At 43.6% G+C, this 24914-nt stretch overlaps 1 protein-coding gene across 1 annotated transcript; it reads left to right on the forward strand.

The window, feature by feature from the left end:
• Nucleotides 1-4043: 4043 nt before the first annotated feature.
• LOC146036694 (growth hormone secretagogue receptor type 1-like) lies at nucleotides 4044-23529 on the forward strand. Its single transcript, XM_083160599.1, has 2 exons — nucleotides 4044-5277; nucleotides 23026-23529. Exons 1-2 carry the CDS (start codon nucleotides 4455-4457, stop codon nucleotides 23355-23357), a joined length of 1155 nt encoding a protein of 384 aa, XP_083016725.1. The 5' UTR covers nucleotides 4044-4454; the 3' UTR covers nucleotides 23358-23529.
• The last annotated feature ends 1385 nt before the right edge of the window (nucleotides 23530-24914 follow it).

Here is a 24914-nt window from a genome sequence, read left to right on the forward strand (position 1 = left end):
TACCTATCTGGCAGGTGTGCCACTCCTATACTGACTTCTTATTGGATGCTGGACAGGGCGCTGTAATGAGAGCTATAATAAACCATGACATGACACAGGGTTTCCATGGGATACGGTTGGAAGGTCGACAAAAGCATTAGGTCGACAGTCAAAAGGTTGACATGAGTTTTTTCCACACTTGCCTACCTGACCCTCTCCATGCGGGAGAAAATGCTCTGTTCCTGGACCTCCCTGGTAATGCATGATTGCCATCACCTGTGGTGAAACACCTTTCTTATGAATTGCCTAGCTCCAGAGCCGGCCCTAGCCTAAATGACGCCCCAGGCAAGATTTTGACTGGTACCCCCTAGCATGGAGAGGTCTGATTGGTTGGAGAGATCTGATTGGTTGAGTTGCCTACCTATCTGGCAGGTGTGCCACTCCTATACTGACTTCTTTTTTTTTTTTTTTTTGCAATATATGTTTATTGGTTTTTAAAAAATTGTTACAAAATTATAGCATTCAATGGCACTGTAATCAACAAGCCAGGAAGTACAGATCATATGTTATAAGGATAAGATAATAAAATATTATATCCTGACAGATCGACTAAGTCTAAATAATTTGAATTGTACACATATCACGCCTCTGGAGCACATAACACATAAAAAAGCTGAAAAGATAAAAGACAGAAAGAAAGGGGGGATAGTAGTTAGGGAAGGAAGATAGGAAGGGGAAGTGCGGCTGGGGTCCACAAAAGTTTTTTAGACTGCCCATTAGTTATTGGCTAAGAAGACCTGTGAAGACTTAAACTCCATCCACGGGAACCATATTGCTGTAAACTCCTGGGTACGTTCAGGGGGTACTCTCATGTCCTCCATGGACATATATAAATCTATACGAGTAAACCATTCTTTAATCGTGGGAGGGGATGTGGAACGCCAGCGTACTGGTATGACCGCTTTTGCGGCACCATTCAAAAATTTCAGAAGGGATTTTTTATAGGAACTCACCGATCCGGGGTACAAATTAAGTAACCAGAACGCGGGAGTCGTAGGGATTTCTTTACCCACAATAGACTTAGTAAGTGACATAACTTGATCCCAAAAAGGGCGGAGCAGTCCACATTCCCACCAGATATGAAGAGGAGAACCAGTCTCCTCGTTACATCTCCAGCACATGTTAGATGTACCAGGGAACATTTTCGCTATTGTGAGGGGGCATCTATACCAACGAGAGAGAACTTTAAACTGAGTTTCAATTACAGAGTAGCTGAAGGAGCTAACAAATGTGGCCTGGAACATTTTTGTCCAAGTCTCTACGTCTAAATCAATAGAAAGGTCCCTGCTCCAGGCCTGGGCATAAGCAGGCAGTGTATTGTACTTGTGTTCTCCTATACTGACTTCTGATTGGATGCTGGACAGGGCGCTGTAATGAGAGCTACAATAAACCATGACATGACACAGGGTTTCCATGGGATACGGTTGGAAGGTCGACAAAAGCATTAGGTCGACAGTCAAAAGGTTGACATGAGTTTTTTCCACACTTGCCTACCTGACCCTCTCCATGCGGGAGAAAATGCTCTGTTCCTGGACCTCCCTGGTAATGCATGATTGCCATCACCTGTGGTGAAACACCTTTCTTATGAATTGCCTAGCTCCAGAGCCGGCCCTAGCCTAAATGACGCCCCAGGCAAGATTTTGGCTGGTTCCCCCTAGCACCGCCACTAGTCCCGCCTCTGACCCTGCTCCATTTTCCCAGCACCATCAATCCTCATCATAGCAGTCATCATTTTGGTGCTCCTACCTGCAATATTTTAAATAGAAACAGTGCACACATTCGGTGGGCGGCCCAAACAGGGGTGTGTTCTTGCTGGGAAGGGGCATGGCCACACAATAGTACCCCCAATTCAAATTATGCCACACCATAGTGCAACTTTATTCACATTATATCATGCGATGGTGTCCCTTATTCACGTTACATCACACAGTAGTACCACTTTACCTTATATACATTACTCCTCACATTATTAACATTATACCCTTAGAAAAAAATCCTGAGAAAATATTGTATTTTAAGCACCGTCATATCCACACTGCAACCCAGCACAAAGCAGTGTGTGCTGGGCAGTGGAGAAGAGCTGCTGCTGTCACTTAAGGGGAGGGGGCCTGGGGCCCCCACTGGGCCCTTCCATCAGATTTTGGCCTGGGTAAATATGTGCCCCCTACCCCTTTCTCTCGGCACCCCTGATAATACCACACAGTAATGCCCCTTACACATGACACACATTATTAATGTCCTTATAAACATAATGCCCCTTACACATTATGCCAACCTTTATTAATGCCCTTCATACACATAATGACAGATATAATGGCCCTTACACATATGTTGCACATTATTAATGCCCTTATACACATATGTTGCACATTATTAATGCCCTTATACACATGACACACATAATGCCCCTTACACATATGCCGAACACTATTGCACAACCAACCCACCCGCAGTCAGCACTCGCACAGCCGCTAACACTGTGACCTCTGCTTCTGCTTGGATACAGATGTTTCCTCATACATCTTGCCTCAATAGGCCATGCAGCTCCTAACCAGTTCTGCTAACGTTGGGTGCCTTTTTGCTGAAATTTTGTCTTATTTACATTGTTATGTGACCAGGACACACAAGGAGCTTCCGATGATTAAAATGATATGCAGCATGCATATATTCTGAGTGCAACTGTGGCTGTACCTGAATATGGAATGCTATGTTATAGTGATTTCCATGAATACACTATTTCATATGCAGATACAGCCACACTCACACACGGAATATAGGCATGCTGCATATCATTTTAATCAGCAACTGAATTCCAAATGCCCTAGGCAATTGCAATTGCCTATGCCTAGGGCCGGCTCTGCCTAGCTCCCCGCCGACGCAGGCAGGGAGGCTTCCATCTCCCTGCCTGCTGCCGTCCCCCGGCTCCCTGCGGCATTCGCCGGGGGGGGGGGTGTTAAAATTTGGCGCCAGGGGCAGTGAGCCCCTGAGGAGGGGGTGAGGGAACCCGGCGATTATCCAGCGAATCCAAAACCGGATTCGCTGCACAGGACGAATTAGGTAATTGAATACCTGCCAAAGATGTGTCATACAGGATCGTCTCTGCTGGGTCTCCTTTTTTCAAATGTACCCCATCTGTACCCCCTATGCAGGTCTTGTTTGCATCGATATCATATGACATAGCTTGATATCCAGTAAGATTTCGGTCATATCCCATTACAAGAAAGCAATGTACTGGTACATTGCTTTACATGGATTCCGCGTGCGCTCGCCGCGCTTCGGGGTGGCGTGGATAGTGTGTGTGTGTGTTGGGGGGGGGGGGGCGTTAAACCTAATTCCATGCCACGATTACAAAGATGGGATGCAATAAAAAATCGCATGCCATGCGATGCGATTTTTTATCGCATCCTATCTTATTAATGTATTCACTGACTTAGCCCATTAAAAATATAGGATGCGATAAAAAATCGCATCGCATCGCATGCCATTAATGGCATGCAATGCGATTTCCTTACCCTTAATAGCCCAATACGTAACTGGAGTAGTGGGTGCTGTGCTAGGAAACAAGTACCAAATGTTTTACAATTTCAGTAGTATTTATTGTTTGAAGAGGTTCTTGTGAAATCATTATTTCTGAGGATAAGAGTAAGATATCGGTTTGGACTTGTCAAGGCTAACATTATGACTAAGACTAGAATCACACAAGAGGTTGGTAATGCTTCTTTAGAGCTTTTTCAGTTGGAAGAAGTCAGATTGTAGCCAACCATAAACACTGTTATTGCCCTTGTACTTACACCAGAATTTTCTTAACAAGTTAAAAGGATAATGATTACTATGCTGACACGTAAAATGTTTATTTTTGTGTATATATGTGTGTATATATTTTGTGTATATATGTGTGATGTATGCAATTATATATTAACAATACAAGCATCCCTATAACATTTCACAATGCTATTTTACCTGCTGGTATTACTCATGTGTATCATTAGAGCTTTGTGGCATGACTGTGTCTGGTGACAGAGCGATGTGATAGATTACTAAATACGTATAATTATTCTTCATGTAAGTACGATAAAACGTGTGCTCAAAAGTGGTGACAAATGTGATTTTGCAGAGGGTAATGAACTGTTAAAGCACAAAAGAGCGTGTTTTAATCTACTAATTGAACATTAAAACACTAAAACACACTACTATCAAATGAGCCAAGATACACTCTCGGAACATTAGTCAATTTGTAGGGGGTTTTTTTTGGGTGCGAACATTTTTGATGGGAGGCACACTTAACAATGACCTGGAGCGGTTCATCCTTAGAGTGTATTCTAGGTTTCTCTAAAGTCATGGAATAGATGATGCACAAATGATAATGCCAGGCTTGGTCATAGCCAGCGATATTTCACACTTCGATCCTCTTCTCGATGGAAATTGTGGATGAGATACATGTTCCACAAATGCTTTTTGGACCACAAGACTGGGAGCAGAAAATGGATGTTAACAAAACCAACAGCGGATCTTTAAGTAGTGTACAGGGCGCTATTGAAGAAACAGATGCACTGTTCGATATTCATTTGCTGGTTCCAGTTACTATTATTTGCATTGTGCTGTTTCTCTTGGGTGTGACAGGAAACCTGATAACAATTTTGATTTTCAAGTCTTATAAGGACATGAGGTCGACAGTCAACATGTACCTATCCAGTATGGCGGTGTCTGACATTCTTATTTTTCTCGGCCTTCCTTCTGATTTGTACAGGATTTGGAATTATAAACCATACATATTTGGGAACTTCATCTGCAAATTTCTGGTTTATCTAAGTGAGGCCTGCACATACTGTACAATTCTTCATATCACTACAGTAAGTGTAGAACGGTACCTGGCCATTTGTTTTCCGCTGAAGGCCAAGACCATGATCACTAAGAAAAGGGTAAAAGTCATTATTATGTTCTTGTGGATTCTTGCCTTGGTGACGGCAGGACCAAGTGTGTTCCTTTTTGGTGTGGAGCACCGCCCGGAAACTCAGCCGGAGGAAACCATGGAATGCAAATACATGAATAGCTCCGCCCAGAATGGACTTCTTCCCATAATGATGTGGGTCTCCACCGTGTATTTTTTCATACCCATGGTCTTTCTGACATTGCTTTATGGTCTTATCTGTAGGAAGCTCTGGAAGAATAAGCATGGAAGGCATGGACCTGCCGCTACCAACAGAGGCAAACAACACAAACAAACAGTTAAAATGCTCGGTGAGTCTTCTTTATGTAGCAAGATCCTTTATATGATTGTGACATTCAGGGGCAGATTTATTAAGCTCTGTGAAGTGATTAAGTGTCTGGTTTTTATCACCAGCCAATCAGCTTTTAACTGTGAAGTTACAGGCTTGTTTGAAAAATAGGTAGGAGCTGATTGGCCGGTGATAAAAACCAGACACTTTATCACTTTGCCCAGCTTAATAAATCTACCCCTCTGTAACAGTTTCTCTAAACTTTATAATACCTACAGAACACCAAAGAATTATAATTTTGAGGCAGATTTATTAAGCCTGGTGAAATGATAAAGTCGCCAAAAAATTACAATTAGGGCTGATTGGCTGATAGATCATGTCAGACTTAATTAATTAGCTTCTATAAGAAGGCAGTATGGGGCTGGAGTTAGGGAAATCTTTTGATTTAATACTGCTTGATTTCGCTAAAGCTTTTGACACGGTGCCTCATAAAATGTTATTAATAAAACTAGATAATTTAGGGTTAGGAGATAAAATTTGTAATTGGATTAAAAACTTGTTGCACAATCTAGGACAGAGAGTGGTGGTAAATGGCATACATTCCAGCTGGGGTAAGGTCCAATGTGGAGTCCCACAAGGTTCAATATCAGGACCCACCTTGTTTAATATATTCATTAAGGATATAGGTAGTGACATAGTGAGTAAGATTGCAATATTTTTGCATTACATAAAATTTAGTAATTTTTTTTTTTTTTACATGTGCCGACTAGGGCGTGGAATAGAATAGTGTGGCAAGCACAGCGAGGCACCATGCCTGAAGCATGGTGAACTATGCGAGGGGACGTGGTACACATTAGCAGTGTACCATGTTGACTATTTCGACATTCGGGACAAAAAAAGTGAAAACCTCACGTCACCCCTTTAATTTGTACCCAATGACTCCAGAATGCTTTAAAATAAAACAACGAATGTTGGATGGTTGGTTCATCTTCAAAATAATGGGGCAGATGTATTAAGCTTTAATAAGAGATAACTCCAAGGGTGATAAGGAGAGATAAACATCCAGCCAATCACCTGCCAACTGCCATGTTACAGGCTGTGTTTCAAAAAAGTCAGTAAGGAGCTGATTGGCTGGACGTTTATCTCTCCTTATCACCCTTGCATTTATCTTTAAGGCTTAATACATTTGCCCCAATGTTACATCACTAGCTATTGTATGCTGGCACCTACTAATGGGACAGATGTATTAAGCCTGGTGAAGAGATAAAGTGGAGAAAAAGTGGTGATAAAGTGTAAGGAGATAATGCACCAGCCAATCAACTCCCGACTGTCATATTTCAAACACAACTGATTGGCTGGTGCGCTATCTCCTTCCACTTTATCACCACTTTTTCTCCACTTTATCTCCAGTTTATCTCTTCACCAGGCTTAATACATCTGGCACAATGACTATTTTCTTGCTTTTTTCTTTTGCTCATCTATGTATTGTTAGGCGCTGCGGAACCCTTGTTGCACCATATAAATAAACAATAATAACAATAATGAATGCAATTGTGCATGAGAAGTAGTCTGACAGTGGTGGATTCTACAGTCTCATTAGGTCGACAATAAAAGGTCGATATGCAATAGGTCAACAGGGTCAAAAGATCGACATTCCAAATGTTAACAGGGTCAAAAGGCGGACATGGTCAGAAGGTCAACAATCAAAAACTCACGTTGACATTAGTTTTCTTTTTAATTGCTCTCAATGTTGACACTGGTCGACATGAGTCATCAATTAGTGTAGCGCATACTCTCACCATGCTTTGGGCATGGTGCCTTGTTACACTCGGCACACTATTATATTCTCCCTCTATGCCGATATGGATGGTAAAGCATGAAATAGCCCCAATTTTTTTTTTAAATTGTAGAAAAATTACGTCAAGCTTTTGAATGTTGAACTTTTGATTGTCGACCTACAGATGGAGCCGGGCTCCCTCTTGCTGGCGAATCCCCACACTGTCACCGCTGGTGATCCGCCAGCAGCCCGGCTCTCCATCTGACTGAGACGCGCGTGCGTCTCACGTGCACGCGCGTCTCAGCTTCCGTGCGGCGGGAACTTGTCCGTCTCCGCTTCAGGGAGACGGACAGGGTTAGGGGGGGTGCGGGGAGGCGGTGGGGACCCCGGGTGACCGCCGACAAGCCGGCGGGGACCCGGGGGAAGCCGTCGGAAGGGGACGCATGCGCATCTCGTGTGCGCACGTCCCCTTTCGCAGATACAGATGGCGGGTGGCGGGTGATGGCGGCTGGCGTCGCCATCCCCTGCAAAGACAAGCCTGGCTCCATCTGTATTGCATGTCGACCTACTGACTTTCTATCAAACGGATACATAGTCTGACATGGTATAAAAATACTTTGTCATGTACCTGCATTGAGAAGATTAAACGTTCCAGCCGAAGTTCAGACTCATTGCATCATGGTAGTTGTAGTTCAGCAACAGTCGACGTTGTGCATGGTGACCTTTTGGTCTAGGCCGATAATCCGTATGATCCCATTGCAATAAACACTCATCAATAAACATAGAGATTGGTGGAGGAGGAGCACCAATCCTTGGGCAGCAATAAAGTCAAGGGGTTGCCGAACCAATCAGCTTTTAACTTTCTTTTGAAATACTTTATAAATGACAGTTCTTTCTCACCAAACCTTGGTACACAGAGCCGGCCCTAGCCTAAATGACGCCCTAGGCAAGATTTTGGCTGGTGCCCCCTAGCACCGCCACTAGATCCGCCTCTGACCCTGCTCCCCTTTCCCAGCACCATCAACCCTCATCATAGCAGTCATCATTTTGGTGCTCCTACCCGCAATATTTTAAATAGAAACAGTGCACACATTCGGTGCGCAGCCCAAACAGGGGTGTGTTCTTGCTGGGAATGGGGCATGGCCACCCAATAGTACCCCCAATTCAAATTATGCCACACAGTAGTGCAACTTTATTCACATTATATCATGCGATGGTGTCCCTTATTCACGTTACATCACATAGTAGTACCACTTTACCTTATATACATTACTCCTCACTCACATTATTCACATTATACCCTTAGAAGAAAAAAATCCTGAGAAAATGTTGTATTTTAAGCACCTCCATGGCCACACTGCAACCCAGCACAAAGAAGTGTGTGCTGGGCAGTGGAGAAGAGCTGCAGCTGTCACTTAAGGGGAGGGAGCCCGGGGCCCCCACTGGGCCTTTCCATCAGACTTTGGCCTGGGTAATTTGTACCACCTACCCCTTTCTCTTGGCACCCCTGATAATACCACACTGTAATGCCCCTTACACATAACACACATTATTAATGTCCTTATAACCATAATGCCCCTTACACATTATGCCAACCTTTATTAATGCCCTTCATACACATAATGAAACACATAATGGTCCTTACACATATGTTGCACATTATTAATGCCCTTATACACATGACACACATAATGCCCATTACACATATGTTGCACATTATTAATGCCCTTATACACATGACACACATAATGCTTGTTACACATATGTCGCACATTATTAATGCATTTATACATGACACACATAATGCCCCTTACACATATGCCGAACACTATTGCACAACCAACCCACCCGCAGAGAGCACTCACACAGCCGCTAACACTGTGACCTCTGCCTCTGCTTGGATACAGATGTTTCCTCATACATCTTGACTCAATAAGCCATGCAGCGCCTGGCCAGTTCTGCTAACGTTGGGTGCCTTTTTTGCTGAAAATTATGCCGCCGGGCTCCTGCTCTCAAGGGGGCACCTCTTCACCTCTGCCAGTTTAAATCCATTAATTGAAAGCCATCAAAATCACTTCTGTGGCTGAGTTCTGAAATCTATATGTGTTTCTCTCTCTCTCTCTCTCTCTCTCTGTATATACAGTATATAATGTATATTTCATAACAGACTATATATATTTTGATTAACGTTGTGTGTGTGTGTGTGTGCGGGGGGCACCAATATTCATCTTGCCCCGGGCAACTGGGACGAACTTATGCCACTGTATACAGTGATTTCCATGAATACACTATTTCATATGCAGATACAGCCTCACTCAAAAACAGAATATAGGCATGCTGCATATAATTTTAATCAGCAGAAGCTGCTGATGTCCCTAGGCATTCCAAATGCCCTAGTCAATTGCCTAGTTTGTCTATGCCTGGTCAGAGAATTAGATCTGTTATGCAAGTCTCCATTGTAATCCAATTTTGTATACAGGGGAGGTTTTACAGTTACTTAATAAATACTGATTATTAGATTTTGCAGCCGTGTCCCACAGCCGGGTCATTGGGTAGGTTTCAAGAGCACTGTGCCCAGAACACACAGCAACCAGAGGATCAAAGTCAGCACAATATGTAATGCCAGCTGTGTAATTAGCTATTGATAGAAGGTACTGTTCATTTTTCCTTCTGATAAAACATTTTTTTTTCATAATACATCAAATGCCATTAGTAATATAACAAAGCCTAAATGCATTTCTACAGGGCGTCAGACAGAGAAAATACAAATTAAGGTCATAGAAAGGTGAAATATTACATTAAACTAAGTTAAAGCCATTTGCTGGGGAACTTTAGCACTGAGACTGGATAAATATACTTATTAGGTGTATTCAGATTTGGTGCTAGGGGGGAGATGTATCAAAGCTTTCAATACATAAAGTCGAGAGAGATAAAGTAGAGGTCAATCACCTTTTACCTGTCATTTTTCAAACACAGAGTCATAAGCTGATTTGTTGGGACTCTCCAAGTTTTGATACATTTCCACCTAAGTTTGGTAGCTAGCTACAAGCAGGGCAGATCCATACAGAACAGGAGTGTGCAGCAGTTGGTCACTATTAAAAAGCAGGGATACAAATATCCTGCTTGTACCTTAAATTCTGAAACACGTGGCAGCCACAGTCGTTTCAAAATAAAGCACCCCCTCGCTTTCAGATCCATGTGTATCACTCTCTTACATCACGCCTGACACATAGGCCCTTATTCTGGTTGGTGCGGATATGTCCGCGTGCGTACGTTCCGCTGATGTTTTGTTTTTGCGCATGTGCAGAGGCATATCTGCGCATGTGCGAAAGGGACATACGTCCAAATTCCGCATGAATTGTTTACACTACGAACAGGGGGAGGAGAGGGGCGTGAAGGGCTGTTTGGCCTCATTAACATATGCATACGCCCCGCGTTTCATGGGCGTTCCCATGAAAACGCTGGGCGTACGTATGGTAATGCGGCCGTGACACACGTGTAGGGGGCGGACATATGACATTGCCGGATGTCAGCTGCCCGCCCAGATCCTTGCTTTTGCACGGAGAAATGCCTGAGTGGTCTGAGCTCGTGGGAGCTGCCTGACCGCTCGGTCCTGCATTCCATGGTATGCGACCATCGAATGATGGGGGAGGTTCCCAGAGATGGAGGAGGTGTATACATGAGAAATCCACTCGTGCTCCGTGCGGTCAGCGGCTTACCGCATTTGGACGGAGTGAGCGATCCGTACGGAAGGCGGGGTTTAGGACGCACGGTCCTGGCCGCATATTCGGCTCCGGCCACACAGACCAGAATAAGGCCCATAGTTACATAGTTACATAGTAGGTGAGGCTGAATAAAGACTTGCGTCCATCTACTAAACCTATGTTTAAAGTAGCTTATCCCTTGTTGTACTGTATGTTCTGATATTTTAAAGACAGATTATGTTACTTATTCATACCCATGGATGTTTTTAACCAATAAATGTTTATCCAACCTTATTTGAAACATATTTATAGTGTCTGTAAAGAATTTTTTTTGTTATAGATGAACAAAATCTTTTTTCTTCTAATCTAAACTCGTGCCCTCGCGTCCTAGATTCCTTTCTAGTAGAAAAAAGGGTGTTTGACAGTTCCTTATATTGGTCCCTAATATATTTGTACATGTTGAGCATATCCTCCCTTAAACGTCTTTTCTCTAGTGTAAATAGTCCCAAATTGTTTAATCTTTCATCATAGCTTAAATTCTCCATTCCCCTTATAAGCTTTGTTGCTCTTCTTTGGATTTTTTCTAATTCTATGATGTCCTTTTTATAGTTCGGGGCCCAGAACTGCACTGCGTATTCGAGGTGCGGTCTAACCAATGATTTGTACAGAGGCATAATTACTTTTGAGTCCCTAGTTTCCATGCCCCTTTTAATACATGCGAGAATTTTGTTGGCCTTTTTTGTTGCTATATTACATTGAGCACTATACCCCATTTTGTTGTCTTTTTGGACTCCTAGATCCTTTTCGAGTACTGATTTACCCAATTCATCCCCACTTAGGTTATAACTAGCACACTGGTTATGTCTCCCAAGGTGCATGACCTTGCATTTGTCCACATTGAACCTCATCTTCCACTTTTTTGCCCACTCATCTAGATTGTCAAGATCATTTTGAAGCGTGGTGACATCTTCTGATGATTTAATAACTCTGCTCAGTTTTGTATCGTCTGCAAAGATGGAAACATTGCTGAGTAACCCCATCCCAATATCGTTAATAAAAATGTTAAATAAAATGGGCCCAAGAACCGAACCCTGTGGCACTCCACTTAGTACTGGTATCATATTAGATATGGCACTGTTCACGACCACTCTTTGTTCTCTATTACACAGCCAGTTCCCTACCCATCTACAGATATTCCCATGGCCTCTCTTTAGGGTTACCACCACCCTTCCGGGATTACTCCGGACAGTCCAAAGTTGCCTACCTGACCCTCTCTTCAGGGAGAACATGCTCTGTTCCTGGCCTTCCCTAGTAATAAATGATTGCCATCACCTGTGGTGAGCTAGTTAATTGATAAGAAAGGCGATTCACCACAGGTGAGGGCAATCATACATTACCAGGGAAGTCCAGGAACAGAGCATTTTCTCCCTCATGGAGAGGGCCAGGTAGGCAAGCATGGGACAGTCCCGTAATTAAGAACGGAGTTCGGAGGAGTGGTGTTCCCAGACTATACAAGTCCGGGAATAGGCAGCTATTCCCAGACATTGTATAGTCGGGGAAAGTCACCCCTCCAGATTCTGGACACCGGCCTTAATTACCGGACTGTCCAGAGTAAAGGCTGCCATACATCTAAAGATCGATTGTCAGATTGGGCTGGTTGGAACAAAAACCTGGTAGTGGATGAATGACAGTTTTTGGAAGTTTTCCAACATTTCAAAGCAAATAGTCAACTGTCATTTGTTCTCATCCATTACCAGGATTTTGTTCCAACCAGCCCAATCTGACAATCGATCTGTAGATGTATGGCCGGCTTAAGCACAGGCTTTGAGCTGGCCTTCCCTAAACCTTGATTCTTTTGTTTTTCAGCAATTTATTTGTAGATCCTAAGGTGTGGTCCAGTTTCAGACAAGCTTAACTTGCCAGATGATATGATCACATATACTGTAGGGCGTGATTCAGAGGTGATCGAAAATGCATAAATATTCTCAAAAGGGCAAAACCCGGTGCACTGCAGATGAGGCAGATGTAACGTGCAGAGACTGAGTTACATTTGGGTGGGGTGTGTTTAAACTGATATCTATATTGCAGTGTAAAACTAAAGCAGCCAGTATTTACCCTGCACAGAAACAAAATAACTCACCCAAATCTAACTCTCTCTGCACAAGGTACATCAGCCCCACTTGCAGTGCAGCTTGGATTTGTCTATTTGATAAAGATTTTGCATTGGCAATTCTGAATCAGGCCCATCATTTTCTGAGCTATTGCGGAGTTTGTGATAGATGTAATAACTACAGTATGAGATGTTCAGTACCTGTGTTTGCAAAACAACCCCAGATTCATCTCAACTGAAAGATTGCATGGTAACCTGTGACAAGAATAGAGATGCCGTAAGTGAACTGATCCATGAATGTGTGTGGGCAAATGTGAGTGATCATTTAGCCAGGGACAAAAGACCAGCTCCAACCAGCCCTCATTACAGCAGATGGCAATGTGACACAGGCACACTCTGACTGTATTTGCGGTACATCAGGATCGACAACTGGTAGATCACAGTCTTTATTGGGGCTTAGGTATGATATCTTAAATTTCTTAAAATCAACATGTCGATGTTCATCATGGAGACACTGAAGAAATGTTGACATGATAGAATAGCCACATATCATTCCTGATATCCCCTCGATCACTTCCCTGGTACCAGCTTGAGTGCTGCCTCCAGCTGCGGGTTCCCAATGAGTATTTCTGATATTAAGTGATATCACATGATAATTCTGGTAAGAATCTCAGCCCCTAATCCTCATTCTAGTACCTAATCCCCTCTATAGCCTAGCCATAACCTCCATCGCATTTAGCCTAACCATAACTCTGTCTACTGCCAAGCCCATACCTCCCCCTAGTGCAGTGGTTCCCAAACCTTCTTGACCAGGGCACCTAGAATGTCAGCATTTGTTCACAGTACCCCTAGTCAAAAAGTTTCTTATGGGTAAATAAAAATTAAGAATAAATAAAGTAAATTGTGCTTAAATCACACCCTGCGGTTCTGTTATGTGGTGGGGAACATAGCTGTGGTTCTAATGGTCCAAATATATTATGAATGGCAGCCACCAGCACTGGTTTTGCCTAACACTTCTTTGAGCATAAATAATTTGTTTTGGCCGTGGACCCCTAAACCGAGGCACCCTTGCAAACATTCCAAGGCACCCCAGGGTGCCTAGGCACATGGTTTGGGAACCACTGCCCTAGTGTCTGGCATTCTTACATGTCGTCATTTTCAAAATGGAAACTGGGAATATGTCAACAATTTCAACATCATATCTATCAACATTGTGATGTCAAAATTGTTATTGTCGACCTAATGACTGTTGACATAATCCTGTTGAATGGGGTTACTTGTCTTTTTTTGGTCCACAACAAATTCAGTTCATAGAGAAGAATGTCTAAAACTGTGTAACTCGCTATTTGACTCTACAGTAATTAAATGGACATATTCTGTTATGAACATTCAGTACTACAAAATTGTAATTATTTTTTGCTTATATTGTTTCCCCATTGAGATCCAGGCCTGTGTGACTTTCCACTACAGAAATACAGGGGCAGATGTACTGAGCCTGGTAAAGTAATAAAGAGGCAATAAAGCAGTGATAAAGTGGAAGGTGATAACGCACCAGGCAATCAGCTATGTTTGAAAAATGACAGTTAGGAGTTGATTGGCTGGTGTGTTATCGCCTTACACTTTATCACTTTACCTGGCTTAATACATCTGCCCCGCAGTATCTTAGAGGATTCTAGTTCATACATAATTCAGATAAGCCTCCATTATTTTATTGCTTTATTATGGTTGGCTACCCTTCCATTTATGTGTCAGCGCAAGGGTTCTCTAGTTTCAGGTGTACATATTTGAAAGGGTCTGATTCGGAGATCTATGTTAACTTCTAGTTTGTAAGCTCCTCTTCTTGCATTTCAATTACAGCTCTCTTACTCACCTACAATCTAAACCTGCAGCTATTCTCATTCGCTTCCCTATATCTCAGCTGTATTGTGCAGTTAAATGGTGCTTTAATTGTGTTATGTTTAGTTCTGTGTACCCTGTACTGTACTAATGTACTGCGCTGCGTACCACGTGTGGCACCTTAGAAATAAAAATCTAATAACTTGCTGTTAGTGCACATCTCTGATGATTTGGGACCTGTAAATGCTGCACTATACATGTCCAAATGTGCCGTTTGGGGATGGGGGGATGTCAGCCCACCTTGTAGACATGGCAACATCAGGGTCTGTGTCTTTGGATGCTGATTTACTGACCACTGCAGCACGATTTAACCGGACATCCCAAATAACGTGAGGTTTACTCAGATGACAGATGTTCAGCAGCAGATCAGAGAAGCTGGCATCTCATTACATTCCTATACAGGGGTAACAAGTCCCATCACTTAGTACAACAATTATTCAGCAAAATATAGTTGCAACAAGTGGTTGCCTGTATTTTACAGTATTCAATATGAAATACTTCTACTCACATATAAAGCTATTAACCATTAACACCAGCATATATCTTTACTTATCTCAAAATATCTCCCAACTCAACCACTCCACTCTGCACAATATCTTTGTCTCTCTTCTGCACGGATCACTAGCTCCCATTCACTATTACAGGACTTTCACTGGTCCTTCCATGCAGTGGCGTAACTACCTATTTTGCGCCCCCCCCCCCCCGCCACTAAATTTTGGGCGCCCCCACTCCCCCTCCCCTCGGCTACCCCCCCATGCCCGTACCTGCCTGGCCGCATCTGCGGTCACGGTCCCGGCGCGCCGGCTCCTGCTGCTATAATGAAAAGTGACTCTTAGAAAATGGCTGCCCCCATACTGCAGACAGAAAACTGTCTGCAGTACGGGGGCAGCCATTTTCTAAGTGTCCGTTTTCATTATAGCAGCAGGAGCCGGAGCGCCGGGAGAGACGGGACCGTGACGGCACGGCAGCAGGTACCGGCAGAGACAGCACAGCAGCGGGTAACTATAGCCCCGCCGACCCCCGGCGCCCAAACTTTCTCTGCGCCTCCCCGCCACCGCGGGGGCAGCGGAGCTATAGTTACGCCACTGCTTCCATACATAAGCAAATGCAGGGGGGGTTCTGGTTGTATAGAAATCCCCCTCCTCTTGGCAAGTGCCTTAAATTATTACAAATACACTGGTATATAATATGATCAATATAGCGGCCACCACATCAGTGTAAGGCAGAGGTCCCCAAACTGTGTGCCTAGGCTCCCTGGGGTGTCTTGGGACACTTGCAAGGGTGCCTCGGGTTGGTCGTCCAGGACCAATTCAAATTATTTATGATCAAATATTTCTGGACAGAACCAGTGCTGGTGTCTGCCAATCATAAAATGTGTACAATCAGAATCAAATCCTGCCCTTTACCACATAACGGCACCTAAGAAGCACATATAAACACAATCTACTTTATTTGATATATATTTTTTGGGGCCTAGGGGTGCCGTGGAAAAATTCTGATACTCTAGGGCAGGGGTGGCCAACCTGCGGCTCGCCTGTCACCGAGCTGCGGCTCCCGAGATCACTCCCTTGTCATTGTAATGTGGCTGCTTAGAGTGGGCAAGCGTTGCGCGTCCCCTGCAGCGGGACGCACTTGATCGGAAGTTTGTGTGTCCAGGTATTATGCGGCCGGCACTGTCCAGTGCACCCCTCCCCCCTGGTGCACTTCAAGTTCCGGAGGCAGTGTGCGTGCCATCTGACCAGGGCTGTCAGGGATTGTGCGGCCAGCATTGTTTGCGGAGGCCGGAGGGGAGCAGAGCAGCAGGGGAGAGGACGGAAATGGAGCGCAGGAAAGGAGGGGAACAGAGTTGGCGGGCAGGGGGCGGGCGAGTGCGCCCGAGGAGAGGAGATCACACCTGGCGTACCCAAGGGTCCCAGCCAGGGAGAGATTTCTTCACTATGGCTCACTCAGAACAAGTGCCCACCTTCCACCCTGGTAATCATCTGGGACCTGCTGCACGGAAGGATAAGAGCCCATCAGTATCTGCCTGGGAACTCATCTACAGTATTTGTATATGCTGGTGATCTGTGTGTGTGTATATCATGTTCTATGTAAGTGTATCTTAATGCTTCCTAGGCTGATTTTCTGTTCCAATCCACCCCCTGTATCCATCTATGCCCCCATGTGATTCTCTGCCCGTCTATGCCCCTCCCCCACCCTCTGTCTATGCCCCTCCCCCCACCCTCTGGCTATGCCCCCTCCCCCCCACCCTCTGTCTATGCTCCCTCCCCCACCCTCTGTGTATGCCCCCTCCCCCCACCCTCTGTCTATGCCCCCCCCCCTCCCTCTGTCTATGCCCCCCCCACCCTCTGTCTATGCCCCCTCCACCCTCTGTCTATGCCCCCTCTGCTTTCCACTCACCTTCTATGCACCCTCCCTCCCATTCGCCGCCTATTTGTCCCCCTTTCCCTTACCAGTCCTGTGTATGCCCCCATTTAATTATAGGTCTCTCTTGCTCCTCACTCTCTTCCTCTCTCTCACTCTGCCCCTCTCTTGCTTTCTAACACTCTCTCACACTCACTCTCGCTGACCCCCTCTTTCTCTCACTGAAACTTTCTTGTTTCCCCCCTTTCTCTCACTAAATCCTGCTCACACCCCTCTCTTTCTATCTTGATCCTCCATACCGCCTCATATTGGGTTGCATAGATAGATAGCATATTTGTCAGGGCAGATCAAATGCAGGGAGTGCTGGTCATTTAAAAATGGGGCGTGGCCTTGATGGAGATAGGCCACCCCCATTGTTGCATAGTAACGGCTTTGTCTTACTATAAAAAAAAATTTGGCTCATTGCCTCTGATTGGTTGGCCACCCCTGCTCTAGGGCGCCGTGATTAGAAAAAGATGGAAACCCCTGGTGTAAGGGACAAAACAGAGCTGCTGCACATGCCCTGCAGGAACAGCTTCCTCTACCAAGTTTACTGTGTGTGACGTTTGAAGGGTTTTCTGGGAAGATCGCGCTGTAGACTGGGTGCAAGTGGGTGGGCTGCTGGGTGTTGGAGGTATACTACAAGGTACCTCTTGGGGATAGAAGCGGTCTAAGGTGTCACCCTGCGCTCGGTTGCAGTTGCCGCTTACTATATGTGTGTTTTATAATGCCAATTTTAATGCATAAATCACATAGGCTTTCTTAATGTAAATAATGAAATCATTTTTATTTATTTTAAAAATATAGGAATAAATTCATCAGTATATAAATTACATGCAAATAAATGATAGATATCAAATAGAATAAAATACAAGTGGAAAAAAATATGGGTAAGAGTAAGAATATAAAAATAGAAATGAAATAAACACAATTGATCAATTATGTGTTTGTGTGTGTATCTGAGCCCTCAAACATCGCAATAGACCAGAGAGTAGCTGCCAGGAGGAAGAGACAGGAGCCTTAACATGAGGGGGGAGAATGTGAGCTTAGAATGTGCAGTACTGGTTTTATTATGTCTGTGTATTTTTTTTATTATGGTATGTTTAACCTTTTCCTCAACACGTAACTTATTTAAATGTTTGAAACATCCTATACTATAGACCATCTGTACTGCTAAATATTAATACTGTATTCCATATTGTATCCAATGTATAAAAAGACTAATATTCAGGGCTGTTACCACTCCCCCAGACTCCCGTACTTACTCCAATGTGCTGCAAAGTTGGAGACTTTGGATCACATTTGGAACCCTCCTCTAAAAATCCTGCAATTGCCACTGTAACGCACAATAAGACTCTCCTCTAGCCTCCAAGCTTTCAAGCGTTCCCTGAAAACGCACCTCTTTAGGCAAGCCTATCATATTTAAGTTCTACACACATACACGCCCTCTGAGGCACTTATGTATTATATGGCTTCCCTTCTGGACTTGAAACTTGGTGGGACTGCTATGCTATTACTGATGCCTGTCCTTGTGTTTCCCTCCCAGTTTGTTTTATCACTGTCTACTATTGTAAACGCCACGCAGACTAAAAATAATAAATAATAGTGCTGAATAAAGAAATGCAGTATCTGTGGTAACAGTATGAATCCTTTGTTGCACAAAACCTATTTGTGTTATTATAATAATAATATATATATATATATATATATATATATATAATTATATGTTATTATGTAAGGTACAATACACTACAATTGAGTACTCAATTGTAGCTTTCACATCACACTTTTAAAACGGTATATTGCCGTTTTTTTGCCTTTTAAAACGTTTAAGGCTGCAGTGTGAAAGTGTCATAGTTGAAATACCATTTAAAGTTAACTGGTATTTCAACACGTTTAAAAAGCAGAGTCCTACCTGTTTTAAAGCCAATTCAGAGCCGTTTTTTGTGCTGTCTGAATGGCACTGAAATGGTATTTAGTAAAAAATAAAGGTTAGAGCACTGTGATAGGCTGTCCCTTGTCTTGTGTCCCTTCCCTGAACCAGGAAATAAGCTGTGGGTAGAAACGTGTTCAGAGGTTAAACGGCTTGACTGGTGATGTGAATGGTACTTAAACGGTATTTTTAAATGGTAATCTGCTGCAATATGAACACAAGACCCGTTTAAAATACCATTTAAAATTACAGTTTTTCAAAACGTTTCAAAATGTTTTATGTGATGTGAAAGCTACATAAGTTGCAGAATTGCCTGGGCTATAAACATAGGCTGGTATGACGGCTTTCTTTTTTTATGCAATCAATTTTTATTGAAGAAAGTCACAATACATCAATGATATGAAACAATGTAAAGCATATTCAAAGAAGGAAATAATAAAGACAATTACAGGAATTGTGTGCAATATTTGTATATCGGAATATGATGTAGGTACTTTTATAAAGCAAAGCATTGACATAATGCAACTTATCGTCGTTTAAGAGAAAAACAAAAAAGGGGTACATTTCTGAGTAAAGGTGGAGTAGTACAGTGAAAGTATGGTAAGGAAGAAAGAGGTGAAAGGGGGAAGAAGAGTGGGAGAGTAGGGTGGAAGGGGAGAGAATTGTGCCCAGGGATCACTATATCTCAGTGACCTGGTCTGGCTTAATATAATGGGAATAATCTGAGGATTCTTTATATGTGAGCCAGCTTAACCACGTAGCAGTGAAAGTCTGGGGAGATTCTTTCAAAAAGGATGTCAGATCCTCCATGGACATGTACAGATCTATTCTGTGAAACCAGTGCGTGATGGGAGGGGCTGAGTTTGATTTCCAGTGGCAGGGTATGACCGCCCTAGCTGCGTTCATTAGGTGTCTAATTAAAGATTTCTTAAATCGGGAAATAGGCGTATCCATAAGATTAAACAACCAAAATTCCTGGCTAAAGGGGAGAGCAGAGTTAATAATTTTTTCTGAGATCTTATGGATCTGGCACCAGTATTCTTGAATAATTGAGCAAGACCACCATATGTGTAGAGGGTTGCCAGGATGCTGATTGCATCTCCAGCAGAGATCCGGTATAGCGTTATTCATTTTGTGTAGTGTGGATGGGCATCTATACCAACGCGATAGTATCTTATACTGGGTTTCTAGTGTTTGGATAGATGAGGAGAATGCAAAAACATATTTAAATATTTGATTCCACTGGTCCTCCGACAGGTCTCGACCAAGCTCCTTGTGCCATGCCACTGTATATGCAGGCATTGGATCTGGGAGGTTGCTCAGGCATACTGTATTTGATAAAATTTGGAAATCAAGTGTTTTGGAGACTCCCGAGAGAGCAATAGTAACTCGAAGGGAGTTGGTTCCCAGCTGTGATTTAGTTTAGGAAGGGAGGAGATATAATGTCTAATTTGGAGATAGAACCAGAAGAGACCCGCCGGGACACCAGCGTCCTTATGTAAGTCCTCAAAGGAACGTAAACCAGATCTATCCACCAACTGACCCAGGTATGATATGTCCACCGAGAAGTGACTAGGGAGATTCCGTAAATTGAATCCCGGGGGAATTCAGGGTTATTAATTAGAGTAGTAAGGAGTGACGTACCCGGATTAAAATAGTGGAGACCTCTGTGCCTGCTCCAACACAAGAGCGTTGGGGTCAGAGTTGGATGTCGTACCGGTAGGATCCTCCGGAGCCATGGGATGACCCAGGGGGATACACCCACCGAGTGACCTTCGATAGCCGGCCACCGTTTGAATTGTACAGGTCTAGACATCTCCACAATCCTGGCTATATGGACCGAGTGGTAGTAACTGAGGAAGTGGAGGAGTTGTAACCCGCCCCTCTCTCGACTTTGGACGAGGACTCGTTGAGAGATTCTAGGTCTGCGATTCATCCATACAAATTTATTCACTATACTTTGTAATTCTTTGAAGAAAGAAGAGGGTATTGTAATTGGGAGGGCTTGGAGTAAAAATAATATTTTGGGTAGGATGTTCATTTTTATCGTGTTAATTCTGCCCAACCAAGATAATTTAAGAACAGACCATTTTGAGACAGGCTTTTAAGCTAGCGAGTAGAGGCACAAAATTAAGCTGGAAAAGATTTGAATTATCCCTGGACAACAGGACCCCTAAATATTTGATGTGTGTTGTGTGCCATTGAAAAGGAAAGGCCTTTTCAAGACCTTCAACTATATTATCTGGGGCAGATATATTTAGGGCAACAGATTTGGTAAAGTTGATTTTGAAGTTAGATAGTAGAGCAAACTTCTCGAATTCCAACATCAAAGACGGCAGGGAAGTGGTAGGGCTCGAGATGGATGCCAATAGGTCATCTGCATATAGAGCCAATTTATGTTCATTTCTGCCGACCTGGACACCTTTGGGTATGACGGCTTTCAATTACAGAATGAATCAGATTCTCAGACATTAACAATACTGTGCAGAACATTTCATTTTGCTACATTATCTATAATAGCAGATTAAACGCACATAAAGACATCTCTCTGCACAATACATGTAACATAGTAGGGGATTGGTTTGAAATGCTGGTGGTCGAAATCCCGGCGGTCGAAATCCCGGTGGTCAAAATCCCAACTGACGAAATCCCAACAAGGGAGGGATGTGGATCGCCCCCCCCCCCCTTGCTACGCTCGGCACACTAATTTATTCTCCCTCTATGGGTGTCATGGACACCCACAGAGGGACAAAGTGCCAGGATTTCGACCACCGGGATTCCGACTGCCGGGATTTCAGCTGCACCCCCATAGTAGTTTTGGTTGAAAGAAGACTTACGTCCATCAAGTTCAACCTTTTACAGGACCCGTCAAAGGGTGTTGTCTAGATGTTAAATCCCTGTTTGAATTTTTTACTTCAATTCCACTGTGGGCTAAATTATGTTTATTGGTTGAACCCCTGAATGTTTTTATCCACTAAATGCTTGTCAAACCTTATTTTAAATGTATTTAATGTGTCTGCTGGCACCACTTCTATAAGAGAGTGACATACAGATGTAGTACCTCTCAGCCAGCCGAAGGAATTGCCAGATTAACTGAGCTGACGGAGAGAAGTTGCATCTGATGGGGACGCACAAGCGTTTCAGATGCACGCGCGTTCCCTTCAGGGTTAGGGGGGTGTGGGCAGCGGCGGGGAGGCGGCGGGCTCCTTCAGATGAGCCTTCCTTTGGAGGATGCAAAATCATCTCTCCTCCAGGGTGAGCGCATGCCCATGTGTCCTAGTTTACGACCTCAAAGTAAATAGGGTGTCTGATAGTTCGTTATATTGTCTCCATATATATGCGTACATGTTAAGCATGTCTCCCCTTAAACGTCTCTTTTTCAGTGTAATCATTCCTAATTCGGCTAATCTGTCCTCATAGCTTAATGACTCCAACCCTCTTATCAGCTTAGTTGCCCTTCACTGGACTTTTTCCAGTTCTAGAATGTCCTTTTGTAGTGAGGAGCCCAGAATTGTATACTCCAAATTCTAGTTGAGGTCTAACCTGTGCCCTGTACAGTGGCATCATTATTTTGGTGTCCCTCGCCTCCATGCCCCCTTTTTATACAGGATAGATCTACATGCCATGGACTTTGCAACAAAGCCACACCATGCATCCTATGTTATACTGAATATACATCTTATTTACATATCACCGGTTCATTTTTACAAGCTTTAGTAAATTTACTCCCATGTGTTCCTATCAAGCTAATGCAGTTCACCAATGGAAACAGCCTGATTAGTTGCTATAGGTTACACAGATGTTGTGTTGTTAGCGCCAGGTCTTTCTAAAAGCATCTCTATGCTACAGAGAAATCACAGTAATGTTTGGGGTTGCAATTCGAGTTTATGTACTTAAATGCTTGTTTATATGTTATAACTAATTGTGTTATGTTTTTTACCTTCCAGCTGTTGTTGTGCTGTCCTTTGTGCTGTGTTGGCTGCCTTTCCACATTGGACGGATATTGTTTGCTTTGGCTGGGAATGGGATAGGAGAATACATGTTTTATGATCTCACACAGTACTTCAATCTCATTTCAATGATCCTGTTTTACCTGAGCGCCTCTATCAACCCCATGCTCTACAACATTATGTCCCAAAAGTACAGGACCGCCATGAGCAAGATACTAAACATAAGGCAAGAGCCACCGTCTAGGAACACGACAAGGACTGAACAGTCGTCACTGGAAGTAACAGAGCTCAGTTCTTTCATGTACAAGAACTCGTCCAAAAGCAGCTAAGGGATTTCCGAATCAGTCCTGAAAGAACAGACAAACTACCTTTCGAATGAAACGGATTTCAAGGATTACCCACAGCGCTGAACCCTTTGGATCAGAGTGAACCTGATGTTTGTATATAGTTAGTAGAAAAGTCTGTACCTTTCGAATGAGTTATAAAGGGCCCTGCAACACCTTTTTTTTTCTGTCCCTTGATAATTTTCATTTTACAAGGTACCATTATTCTGCTGTGTGATCCGTGTAACTGGAGCATAATTGTACACAACTTGTGTGGCCTCTCCACTTCATCATTGAAATAAACAGAATACTGTTCCTCCAGGACTTTAAAGTGGTGTCCCAGTAATCCCTATAAAGTTTCCAAGAGCTATTCACATTGGCATTCAGAGCAAGGAGACTATTTATCGCAGTATAGACTGAAACATCAGTGGCAGCTACATAATTAAATGAGCGTCCTTCCTGCATTGCCTTAAGCATACCTCTCAACTGTCCTGTTTTTTGGGGATGTTCCCGCGTCCCGCGGTGGTGGTGAGGCACCCGTCAACCGTGAATAGACGCTATTCATGGCCCACAGTGGTGAAAATGGGGGAGTGGCCTCATGGGAGCCTCGCGAGTACAGATCATGCCCCCTTCCTGTTAGGTCATGTCCCAAAAAGTTTCGTGTACGCGGCAGCGTCCCTCCCCGTTCCTCCTCAATGTTGGGAGGTATGCCTTATAGGGCCTACACATGGGGCGACTGTGCTGAGTGATCTAAGCAATTTTAGGTCGCTCAGCACTGCACAGTGCTGTGCGATCTGCCTGTGTTCTCCGGTGAGAACACTGGCACTAACTGGACTAGATTTATCCTGCATGCAGTATCTTAATCGCCCAGTGATAGCGATGTGCAGGTCCACACACCATTATCGCCCCTACACACGGAGAAACATAGAGTAATTTTCTTAGAAAACTAGTCAGATTGCTTAGAAAATGTGCTGAAATCACCCTGTGTGTGGGCCCCATTATGTGGCAATAATCCCTTTTTAGATTCCTGTCCGACATACATTCCTCTTGTTCAGTGATGACAGATATGCAGCTCAGACAGAGGCAGAGAACACAAGCTGACCAGTGTTCATTGTGGAAAGACAGAGCTGCCTTAGAGGAACCAGTGATGATGCTACTGTCAAACTCAACATATTCTGTATCTTTGTACACGTGATAGCTATATTTTGTATGAAATGTGTGTTTTAGGGATATCAATGCTTGTGCAGATGGCATAATCACACTGAGGTACTAATTCAGTCATCTGTGCCTAAACATGGATATTCTTAAAACCTGTCCTGTTAAGGACTTTGTTTGGGAACCACTGGTGCTGAGAAAGCACTGTCAGTCACAGTCAAAATGTCAACATGTGGTTTCCGTTTTTTTTTTTGGTCCCGAATGTCGACATAGTCGCCGTCAAAAAGTGTACTGCATCCATGCTTTGAGCCAGGGGCCATTTTGCTGCGATCTGAACAATATTCTATTCTCCCTGCACACCCTAGTGGATGGTAGGGCATGAAATACTGCCTGTCGGCAACATGTCGA

Source organism: Crinia signifera, chromosome 9, assembly GCF_055691185.1.
Source record: "Crinia signifera chromosome 9, ASM5569118v1, whole genome shotgun sequence".
In the NCBI taxonomy this organism is placed as follows: Eukaryota; Metazoa; Chordata; class Amphibia; order Anura; family Myobatrachidae; genus Crinia; species Crinia signifera.

Bases quoted from the DNA above. Each gene is read 5' to 3' on its own strand.
- LOC146036694 (XM_083160599.1), top strand. From the start codon at position 4,455: ATGGAAATTGTGGATGAGATACATGTTCCACAAATGCTTTTTGGACCA. The intron at 5,278-23,025 runs GTGAGTCTTCTT...TTTACCTTCCAG, and splicing joins ACAAACAGTTAAAATGCTCG to CTGTTGTTGTGCTGTCCTTT.